This window comes from Ovis canadensis, chromosome X, assembly GCF_042477335.2.
Source record: "Ovis canadensis isolate MfBH-ARS-UI-01 breed Bighorn chromosome X, ARS-UI_OviCan_v2, whole genome shotgun sequence".
NCBI lineage: Eukaryota > Metazoa > Chordata > Mammalia > Artiodactyla > Bovidae > Ovis > Ovis canadensis.
The window spans coordinates 82287307-82299543 of NC_091727.1; the positions used below are offsets into that span (position 1 = coordinate 82287307).

The 12237-nt window shown below is 42.4% G+C and overlaps 1 protein-coding gene across 4 annotated transcripts in view; it reads right to left on the reverse strand.

Annotated features, from left to right (window-relative positions):
• GAB3 (GRB2 associated binding protein 3) overlaps window positions 1–12237 on the reverse strand; it is a 94583-nt gene that overhangs the window by 13605 nt on the left and 68741 nt on the right. For 2 of the 4 annotated variants that reach the window (XM_070291923.1, XM_070291921.1), the window contains 4 exons: window positions 11184–11236; window positions 10472–10691; window positions 8163–8244; window positions 6651–6753 (listed from right to left, as the gene is read on the reverse strand). In XM_070291923.1, the coding sequence (XP_070148024.1) occupies window positions 6651–6753; window positions 8163–8244; window positions 10472–10691; window positions 11184–11236 (458 nt within the window). Of the gene's footprint in view, window positions 1–6650; window positions 6754–8162; window positions 8245–10471; window positions 10692–11183; window positions 11240–12237 lie in introns of all 4 variants that reach the window. The other 2 variants (XM_070291922.1, XM_070291920.1) reach the window with 1 other exon arrangement.

Genomic DNA, 12237 nt, shown 5'->3' on the forward strand with positions numbered 1-12237 from the left:
AATTTGCACCATCTACGCTGGGCCACTGGCGCCCGCTTGAATATCTAAGGGTGCCTCGCCTTAAGCTCCCTTTCGCGCGGGTCTTAACAGCCAGGGCAAGTAAGTAGACCTGGCGAGCCTCCGCGCCCCAGGTGGAGATTCAGCCTGAAATTAAAGTAAAGAGCAGAGGAAGGAAAAGGGAGAGAAGAAGAGAGAGAGAGACACGGGGGGAGCCAGACTCCCAAGAAACCAGGCCAAGAGACTAGTCCGAGAAGCTGGTCCGAGAAGCTGGTCCAAGAAACTGGTCCAATCCTTTATTGTTCAGAAGGCCTTTTATACTTTTGATAAAACATGGAGATCAATGGGTAACACAGAATTATGTAGCGTTCGCAGCCCAGACTCTTTCTATACATCATTTTGTATACAAAAGGTCTCAGGTGATTTACATTATCTTCTGGCCAAGAGGCTTGTTAACAGTTTTTGGCTCTCTTCCTTAATGAATGTTAATTTTGTTTCCCCTGAAGTGTTTTTCTTTAATCTACATCTCCTTAAAGCACTAAAGTTACATCTCTATAGAACAAAGGTGCAGTGGGTTATAACAAAGAAGGTACTTAACTCAAAGATCTAATGTTGCTAATACAAGGTCTACTACTTGTTTTTCTGTATACCAACTATATCTACAAATAAAGGATATGAAAATTTAGCAGCAAGCATTGACTCAACAAATGAAACTTTTAATCAGTCCTATTCTAAAGATTTTGACTCCTCGGAAGCTCCTACATTCCTAGGATGTTTTAAGCTTCCTGTGCCTCCTGCGGTCAGGAGGCCTCAAACAATCACACGCGCAGCTGTACGAGTCCTGCAGGCAGGCTAGAAAGCCATCAGAGGGTTTTTTGGATGGAAACACTCTTTCAAATGCAGAAGACTAAAGCCCTGAATTGACTTTTTCCAGAAAATGTCAGAAGAGTGGAAAAGCAGAGCACAAAAGCCGGCAGATTTTTGTTGGGGTACATGCTTAGGAATTTCCAGAGGGGTCCCTGAAGTCTGAGCACGCCTTGCGTATGTCAGCTTCCTTCCTCATGACCTTGTCACGGGCGGGATTCCTCACACTGGCTCCCGGCAAAAACTATTGAAAACCTGTGCTCTAGAGACCATAAGCCACAACTACTGAGCCCACGTACTGCAACTACTGAAGCCCATGCACCTAGAGCCTGTGCTCCACAACAAGAGAAGCCACTGGAACAATCAGCCCACACATTGCAACTAGAGAAAGCCCACATGCAGCAACAAAGACCCAGCACAGCCAAAATATAAATTAATTAATTAATTTTAAAAACACAAAAAAAGCCGTTTACAATAGCTCCAAAAATAAAACACTTAGGTAAAGGTATAATAAAATACACATAAGATCTATATGTTATAAATCATAAAATTCTGAGGAAAAAAAATAAGACATCTAAATAAACAGAGTGATGTATTACATTCAAACTGAAAGATTCAGCATAATAAAGATGTTGATTCTCCTCAAATTTACTCATAGATTTAGCACAATTTCAATCAAAAATTTCATCTGGATATTTTTGTAGGTGAAGAAAAGCTCATTCAAATTTTTATGTATGGATAGATGAAGTTAAATAACAAAATTTAAAAAAACAAGAATGAGGTTGGAGGAAATATACTTCCCATTAGCAAACTGAATTCAACAATACATTACAAAGACCATACATCATGATCAAGTGGGATTTATCCCAGGAATGTTAAGGATGGCTCAATATCTGATATACCACATTAACTAACTGAGGAATAAAAACTATATGATCATCTTAATAGATGAAGAAAAAGCATTTGAAAAAATTCAACACTAATTTATGATACAAACTCTTATGAAAGTGAGTACAGAATGAATATATCTTAACATAATAGAAGCCATGTATAACAAGCCTGTAGCTAACATCATACTCAACACTGAAAATCTGAAAACTTTTCCACTAAGATCAGGAACAAGGCAAGGATGTCTACTCTTGTCACTTTTACTCAAGGTAGTTGAGGTCCTAGTCTTAGCAATCAGATAAAAATATATATAAACAAAAGAAATTAAAACTGGAAAGGAAAAACCGTCACTGTTTGCAAATGACATATTACTATATATAGAAAATCTTAAACACACTACCAAAAAAACCATTAGAACTCATCAATGAATTCAGTCAAGCTGTAAGATACAAAATTAACGTGCAGATGTGTTGCAGTTTTATACACTAACAAGAAACTGTCTTAGAAGAAATTAAGAAAGCAATGCCATTTACATTTTCATCAAAAATAATAAGATATCTAGGAATAAAACTAATTAAAGAGGTTAAAAAACTGTACTCAGAAAACTATAAGACTCTGATGAAAGAAATTGAAGATGAGACAAACCGATGGAAAGATATCCTGTGCTCATGGATTGGAAGAATTAATATTGCAAAAATGTCCACACTCCTCAAGGCATTCTATATATTCAATGCTGCTGCTGCTGCTGCTGCTAAGTCACCTTAGTCGTGTCCAATTCTGTGCGACCCCATAGACGGCAGCCCACCAGGCTCCCCCGTCCTGGGATTCTCCAGGCAAGAACACTGGAGTGGGTTGCCATTTCCTTCTCCAATGCATGAAAGTAAAAAGTGAAAGTGGAGTGGCTCAGTTGTGTCTGACTCTTAGCAACCCCATGGACTGTAGCCTACCAGGCTCCTCCATCCATGGGATTTCCCAGGCAAGAGTACTGGAGTGGGGTGCCATTGCCTTCTCCGATATATTCAATGCAATTCCTATCAAAATACCAACAGCATTTTTCACAGAACTGAAACAAAAACACTAAAATTTGTATGGAACCCATAAAGGACCCAGAATACACAAAAACATCTTGTGAAAGAGAAACAAAAACAAAGCTGGAAGAAGCACACTCTCTGATTTCAAACTATAATACAGTTATAATAATCAAAGTAGCATGGTATTGGCACAAAAACAGACACATAGATAAATGAAACAGAATAAAGCAAAATAAACCCATACTTATACGGTCGATTAATCTATGTAAAAGGAGGCAAGAATATACTACAGGGGGGAAAACAGCTCCTTCAATAAATGATGTTGTGAAAACAGGACAGTTCCATTCAGTTCAGTTGCTCTGCTGTGTTCGACTCTTTGCGACCCCATGGACTGAAGCATGCCAGGCTTCCCTGTCCATCACCAACTCCCAGAGCTTGCTCAAACACATGTCCATCGAGTCAGTGATGCCATCCAACCATCTGGGAAGCTACATGCAAAAGAATCAAACTGGAATATTTTCTCACACCATATATAAAAATGAAACCAAAATGGTTGAAAGACAAATGTAAGATCTGAAACCATAAAACTCCCAGAAGAAAACACACAGACTAACTCTTTGACATGGGTCTTAAAAATATTTTTTGGTTATGCTTCCTCAGGCAAGGGAAACAAACAAATATACACACACAAAAAGGAACCACATCGAACTAAAAAGCTTTTGTATAGCAAAGGAAACTATGAATAAAACAAAAAGGCAGCCCACTGAATGGGAGAAGATATTTTCAAGTCATACATCTAATAAGAGGTTCATATCCAAAATATACAAATAACACATACAATTCAGCAACAACAACAATAAAAAAATAAGCTGATTAAAAAATAGAGGACATGAATAGACATTTTTCCAAAGACATACAGGTTTCTAACAGACAGATGAAATGATGCTCAACCTCACTATTCATCAAGGAAATGTAAATCAAAACCAAAATAAAACATCACCTCACACATGTTAGAATGAAAGTGAAAGTCACTCAGTCATGTCTAACTCTTTGCAACCCCATGGAATTCTCTAGGCCAGAATACTGGAGTGGGCAGCCTTTCCTTCTCCAGTGGATCTTCCCAATCCAGGGACTGAACCCAGGTCTCCTGCACTGCAGGCAGATTCTTTACCAGCTGAGCCAGCAGGGAAGCCCAAAAACACTGGAGTGGGTAGCCTATCCCTTCTCCGGTGGATCTTCCTGACCCAGGAATCGAACCAGAGTCTCCTGCATTGCAGGTGGATTCTTTACCAACTGAGCTATCAGCAAAGCTCTGATAGAATGGCTATGTTAGAATGTCAGAATGACTAACATGATAGAATGGCTATCATCAAAAAGAACACAAATAACAAATATTGGTGAGGGTGTGGAGAAAAGACAACCCTTGTACACTGTTCGTGGGAATGTAAATTGGTACATCCACCGTGGAAAACAATATGGAAGTTCCTCAAAAATTAAAAATATGATTTACCAATTTTACTTCTGAGTATTTGCCCCCAATACAAAAACACTAATTCAAAAAGATATATACAGTCCCATTATCATTGAAGTACTATTTACAATAGCCCAGATATGGAAGCAACTTCAGTGTTCATCAATAGATGAATGGATAAAGATGTTTTATATATATATATATATATATATATATATATATATATATATATGAGAAGGAAATGGCAACCCATTCCATTACTCTTGCCTGGACAATTCCATGGATGGAGGAGCCTGGTAGGCTACAGTCCATGGGGTCACAAAGAGCTGGACACGACTGAGTGACTTCACTTCACAGCTGATAAAAAGTTTGGGTTGTCTCAGTGGGGTGGATTTGCTCCTGGATGGATGGATGGATGGATGGATGGATATATATATATAACATATACACATGCACAATGGAATATTACCGAGCAAAAGGAAGAAATGTTGCCATTATGACACCATGGGTGGATCTAGAGGGCATTATGCTAAGTGAAATAAGTCAGACAGAGAAAGACAAATACCATATGATCTTACTTAGATGTGAAATCAAAAAATAAATGCAAACAGACTCATAGACCTGGAGGACAAATGGGTGGTTGCCAGAAGGGAGGCAGATGAGGGGTAGGTGGAATAAGTGAAGGAGATTTAAAGGTATATGCCTCAATTATATAGTAAGTAATCCATGGGAATGTAATCTACAGCACAAGGAACAGGATCAACAATATTGTAGTAACTTGTAGAGGTCCATATGGTTACTAGACTTTTCATGGGGGTCACTTCATTCATGTATGCAAATGTCAGTCATTATGTAGTACATCCGAGACTAATATAATGCTGTGCATCAACTATATTTCATTAAAAAATAAAGTCACTAAAGAAGAATACAGGACTTTTATGAAACAAAACTTCTTTTTCAGACTCTAGCCTAAATTTTTAGTCAGGTAAGAACTTGTCCTTAAAAGGAAGAAATTATGCATATGATTATATACAAAATTAAAATTGAATTATATTAGTTCAGTCTACCAAATGGGTTGTTTTGTTGAACAAGTGAAATATTGTAAGTAAATGACATTTGAAAATATTGTATTACTGCAGTTAAAACACACAGGTGAAAAAGATGGGATAGTCTTTAAACACATTTCTGTGATGAGTTCCTCAGAGCTACCTTCCTTCAGCCAGCTTTCTGGGCTCTTAAGCTACTGAGTAATATTGCTTAATAATATACAGAGACAGTCATCAACCAATGATTATAAATAGGCAAGAAACCAGTCCTGAACGATGTTGTTAATGAGACACTGGGCTTTCTCACAACCTGAAAGATCAGAAATAACTGCTAGCATCTGGAATGACTCGGCATTTGCTTCTGTGAGGTTATAGATTCACTTCCTTTTTCTGTTCTCTGGAGACAAAGCACAGCTGGTCAGTATCTTTTATAAGAGTGTTTTCTTCTAGAAATTTCCCAAGGGCCATTACTAAGTGTGAAAAATATTGGGAATACCACAGCAGACTGGATATGAGTCACTTTCCACCTGCATATGATTAAGGGGACTCACAGCACAGTCCATTAAATAGAGGCAAAATGCAGCACTTAATTGCTGCTTCACTGGACATGACTGTTTTGAGAACTTTAAATGCCTGTTACTGTCATGCATATGAAGGCAGAGTTGTTTCTGCTCAAAAGCATATAGTAACAGTGCCTTGAACATTGTCTAAATTTCACAGTTCAAAAAGAAATTCTCTCAATAGTTCCCTAGATTTTAAATTCACAGAATGTGGAGAGTTCTGGCTAAAGGGCCTGATACTTGCCAGAGGTACTAAAAGGCCCTCTTTGTCCTCAGTAACCCACTGGCAATAGAATCCAAGGAAAGAGAATGTAAGAGAACAGGGCAAGAAGGAGACACCAGGACTCTAGAACCATAGATGGTTAATCAGAGGATAGACATGCTGGGTCTTTGTGAACTCAGGTTTACAGAAAGGCTCCACAAGAAATCTCCAGAAACTAATACCCACCCATGAGTTGGGACACAAGGCCACCCTCCCAACAGGACTCTAAGTGATGCATCTTTGGTAAAGGTGCAGAGGAAGTCAGAGCAGGGCTACCAGGGGGTTTGGTGGAAGGGAGCATCCAGTGTCAGAGTTTTCCCAGCTAAATGGTACAAGGAGCTGAATGCTGCAGGAAAGAAAACCAACTTCATGTCAATCTGTTCCTAGTATGGAAAACACGGTAACCTGGCATTACAATTAAGTAATAGTTTTAAGATTTCATGGCATGTTCTGAGCAATATGTTTCCTTTACAGTGAACCCATAAGAATATAGACTGGGGTGAATACGAAAAATGAAAAAAAGAGGATTACCATTTGAATGTAGCTTTTTTCCTCTTCTCTGGAAACAGAATTGGCAAAAAATCTTGCAGAATTAATACCATTTCTTTCTGGAGATAGAAAGCTGGTTCGATTGCTAGGAACAAAAATATAGATGAGGTCAAAGCAATGTCTTACAGCTGGTCTGAAAGCCAGCCAAGAACTGACATGGCCCTTGTGGGGTTTCACCCTCCCCTTCCAGATGCAACTTCCTTCCGGCCAAAGCAATTCCTGAAGTGACAGAGACTACCCCGCAACTCCTGTCCCACTATGGGGCAAATGGCTCCCACTTCTCAAAGCTTATTCTTTTTCCAGGCCCCCCATATGCCACAGCTCATGAGCTTTCTAGAAAGAGACCAAGGCATCATATCACTGAGAGAAAAACAAAACAGAAATGCTCCTTTGAGGCTCCATTTCATTCCTCTGAGAAGATGAAACCAAGACCACGAATCCACTTTCATCCTACTCCCATGTCAGAAGTGCAAGCTGAGGCTCTGCATTCCTGTCTGGAATGTGGCCCATTACAGATTCATCATGTGCTGTGGTATTTAGGGTGAACCAGCAGTAATCTGCCTATAGTGCGGGAGGCCTGGGTTCAATCCTTGAGTCAGGAAGATCCCCTGGAGGAGGGCACAGAACCCACTTCAGTATTCTTGCCTAGAGAACCCCATGGACAGAGGAACCTGGTGGGCCACCATTGCAAACAGTTGGACATGACTGAGTGATTAAAACAGCAGTAAAGAACCCGCAGGAGCTGCAAGAGACATGGGTTCCATCTCTGGGTCGGGAAGATCCTCTGGAGAAGGAAATGGCAATGCAATCCAGTATTCTTGCCTGGAGAATCCCATAGACAGAGGAACCGGGTGGGCTACAGTCCCATGGGGTCACAAAGAGTTGGACACAAATGAGTGACTAAACCAGCAAGAAACTACCAGGACAAGCTCAGGACTCTGAAACTCAAGCTTTTACAAGGTGAGATGAGAGAGTGCAGACACATTTGAGGGTTTGTTTACGGAGAGAACTCCATTCACAAAGTTGAGCTTCTAGAAGCCATGCCAGAAGTGCCAGCCCTGCTCAGCAGGCCAGAGCTGCATCCACTGTAGCTGGGGCAAAACAATTCCCTCTCCCAACAAATGTGAATTGGAGATTGAGAAAGAACCCCTCTCTGTTGGTACTAGAATTGTAGCAGGTAAATACAGATCTACAGGATGGCTAATATAGGATGTGAGGATTGTGCAACAGAAAAAAAGAGTTCTTGAAAGAAAGAGGAATGAGTAAATGTGAAGAGAGAAGCACACATTAGAGACAGTTCCTAGCAGCACTCTCATTCTTGATTCCATTGTGCTGGGAGATTCAGTTACCGTTATACCTTGGTGACCTAAAAAACACTTCTGGTTCAAGATAATAAATCTTATTCCTCCCTTGTGTTAAGCTCTCTTTCACCACAGAGGTCTAACTAAGGCTGAAAGGGCCCCAGATGAGGCCCCTGGGAGCAGTCAGACTCACCAAGGCGCAGTGTGGGTCCTGGTTAGACATGTGTGTTCCCGGATTGTGGAGAGGTTTTTCAGGTCCAGGGTGGGTGGCCGTGCTACAAGATAACATAGAACATCCAACATAAGTTCTCAGGAGTTCAAGGCCAGAATCTGCAGACTGTAAAACTATGACAATTCCACTTACTAAGCACATCAAGCCCACATTTACTCACAAGCACTGCTAATGATGAGTGCCCGTTTTGCTATCCTATTGTTTCCTGCCTCAGCAGAAGCAGAGGGCACAAGCACTGAGCCAGTGGTCACATCAGCAGCTGGGGTTACATCCCGTCACTACACATTTATTGAGAACTCATCATAAGTCAGGCCTGGTGCTGGGTGTCAGATGAAGGTCTCTGATCTCATGCCATTCTGTTGCCTGTCTCACCCTTGACCCCTCTCATCACAGACAGAGGTGGTCACCCAAGTCCTAATCATCCCCCCCTCCAGGCCAGTCTACTTGGTCCTTCTGTGTAGAACAATCTTCCCCATCTCTCTGCCTGGTTATAGTCATCTTCAGATCTCAGCTCAACACCCCCTGCTCAGGAAGGCCTTCATGGGCTCTCACAAGTTCATGTGCTTACTGTTCATGGCACCCACTTATCTGTGATGATCCAACATTCCTGAGTTGGGTCTAGACTGACTGCACTCTGGGAAGACAGGGTTTTTTTTTTTCCTGGTTTGTTCACTGCAGTAGCCTTTGCTAAAGAAGGACCTGGTGCCTGACCCTCACTCCACCTCAGCAACCCACCTTGCTGAGTTGGTCATGCATATATTCCCCTATCACTGCCCTGACCAGCTTGTTTTTCTAGCTCTTTCCTCCACACCGGTAGATAGTGTTTAACTCCTTCCATATCACCAGTGGTGTTCCTGTTGTTCAGTCAGCTGTGCAGCAACGTGTGTCAGAATCACCCCCTCCCAGGAGTTCACCTTCCCAGCCACCCAGTGAATCCCCAACCCTGTGTCCGTCCAAAATCTCTGCACCTTTCTCCATCACCAGGTCTTTCAGACTGGTGATGTCCAAAACGGTAGCCACTAGCTACATGTGACTCTTGATATTTAAGTGCATTGAAATTAAATCAAATCTTAAAATTCACTTCTTCAGTTGCACTAGCCACATTTCACACGTTTAACAGCCCCATTTTCTTCATTACAGAAACTTCTGTTGCACAGGATTGCTACAGAAAAGTAATCAAGCAAAACAATAATATATACCTCAAAGTTACAGGTGCCTGTGAAATGGTTTCTCACCAGAATGAATGGTTATTTCCTCCAAACCTGAGACAGGGCTTGTTCTCCTATTTAGTACCTATTGCATAATTATTCTTCCAGGTGGTTTTGACATATCTTTTCTCTCCCTCAACCTGGGGAACCCTGCTTGTTTCGTCATCTCTGTCTCTCCCTAGTGTTAGGCAAACACAGGGGAAATGGGATTTGACTCAAAGCGAAGAGGGCGGGGCTGGAGCAGAGCAGGCATAAGCAAGCTGCTTAGTTATAGCTCTGAGAGTGGCTAAGTGAAGTAGTAGTTTTTCCAAAGAGCAAAGATGGGTGGTGGTGGAGCTGATGGAGTTTCAGGAGTCATGGTTGTGGTACCAAGTATTTCCTCAGAATCACCCAGCCCTACTGGGCAGGGGACGGCAAGCAAGAATGAAGTTATCAAGTTACTCTGACCTACTTTTGCTCGAACTCTCTTCGCCTTCCTCCCTGCCTGTTCCTGTCACTCAGCAGATGGGAAGAACTTCCTGGAGCCCTGTGCCCACAGGAGCCACACTTCTCACCTCCACATCCTCCATGTTCCCCCTCCCCCCAAAGACACGTCTTCGGGCTGGGTACACATAGGGCACTGAACCATGGGGCCTGTGACCGGGTCTGCATTCAGGAATCAGTGTCAAAGGGCATTCTTGGCTGCCTTACATAACGGGGAAGGTATGACTACATTTAAGTGCTGTTTAAACAAAGAGAGACCAAGGGGCTTCCATTTACACCCAACTCACTCGTTTCTGGGACTTTGTTAGGGAAGCAGCCAAAGATGAGCCAGCTGGAGTGGATTTGACTTTGGAGACCACGTTTGCCACGACTGCAAGTCTCCAGGTTCCTGTTACCCTGACGATCTGGAGCAACAGTGCTCCTCAGCCCTTCCCACTGGATCCCAGCCACTTCTTTCTCCCAGGCCCCTAGGGTGGAGGGTTTCTGTAGTGCTTCCTTCGCAGAGAGGCTTAGGAGGAAAGCTTTTCCACACGGTTATCACACCTTGTCCCTCCCCCATCCCACACAGGAGTGGCTTACTCTTCCTCTGAGGCTTGAGATCTCTATTCACCGGGGGAGGCTCCAGGTCTACGGGGAGCTCGGGCAAGGGGCTGGAGATGCTCCCTGAGTTCATTGGAATGTAATCATCAGAGCTGTCATGGGGTCCGAGAGCAAAGGCGGCAGTCTGGGGACTCATGGGCACATAGCTGTCCTCAGTGCTGGTGGAACTTGGCGGGGACATTGGGAAGAACCTGCATGGCTGCAAGGGAATGAAAACCAGTTGGAAAGCACAGAATAGCATGGAAACTGCTTCCGGTGGGCAAACTTGGCTGCATGTGGGATTTCAGTTGCAAATTATCTAGGAATAACTCTGAACTTCCTTAGTAAAGTTAAACAAGCCTCTAACTCAAGCTCTGCCTCTGGACTTATCATGGGAGGTAGGAGATGACTCGCCTAGGACTCATGCTGGAAGACAGAAGTCAATGAAATTTATGCAAATACTTTAAGAATAATGGGATGACCTCAATAGCTACCTCAGGTCTGAGATGTGTCCAGACCATTAGAACCAGTAAGGTCCTTACAGAGCATGAAGTCCAATAGTTCCCAGACAATTTCAAGCTTTAATGGGAGACTGGAAGGGTCCTTGGAGATTCAGAGTGGTGAATCTCAAAAGATATCAAGGGAACATATATAGGGTAGACTATATTTTTTAAAAAATTAAGGCTTAAAGAAACTCAAGTACTAAACTTACCAAATTTAAACTTAGCCGTTTGTCTCGGTGTCTTAAAGATTGGCCTTCGACATCTGCTGCAAGAAACAAGCCAGGGTGGTGAAAAATGCAGGACACCAGTTGAAACTAAGCTCAGGGCCCTGTGCTCAGCTCCAGAGGGAGAGAGGCTTGCTACTCAGCCTAGCTGGACAGCCAGAACATTCCCCCACAGGTGGAAAGCAGACCAGATTTTGAAGAGGTTTCTGTATGATGCTTCAGTTCTGTGAATTGGGGGGAGTCATGGGAAGCAATTAAGAAATGCTTGCTGCATTTGTCACATGAATTTTCTGCACTTAGAAATGGCAGAAACAGAGCTGGAGGTTTGAGAAGAGGAGAGGAGGCATGAAATAGCCCCTGCAAAGAACAGAGGAATGGGGTGAACAAAGGAGCAATAGCCTTGCAGAGCATCAACACGAATTGGTGACCATGAATTTCTGCAGCCAGAGTCAGCGCTTCAGTACAGATCCAGAGAGAGAGAAGAGCTGGATGAATCTAAGATTAGACATTTCTGAGATGGATTTGACCCATATAGAGTGTGATGTAAAAATTCAGAATAACTGTTGAATTAAAATAGATATCCAGAAGGTAGCAAGATATATGTGTGCAGAGTCAAATGAGACTTACTTAGAGATGGAGTCAAAACCTAAGAGTAGAGGAGATAATCTAGAGGTTTTAAATGTTGAGAAAAGTTTAAGTATAAAATCCTGGAAACTTTGGGCTTCCCTGGTGGCTCAGAGGTAAAGAATCCAACTGCCAATGCAAGAAATATGGGTTCAATCCCTGATCCGGGAAGATCCCACATGCTGTGGGCAGCTAGAGTCTGTGTGCCAGTACTAGTGAGCCTGTGCTTTAGATCCTGGGAGCCACAATTGCCAAAGTTCAAGCATCTTAGAACCTGTGCTTCGCAACAATAGAAGCCACTACAATGATAAGCCAGCACACCCCAACTACAGAGTAGCCCCTGCTCAGTTCAACTAGAGAAGGTGCACAAAGCAACAAAGGCTCAGCACAGCCATAAATAAATAAATTAATAAAA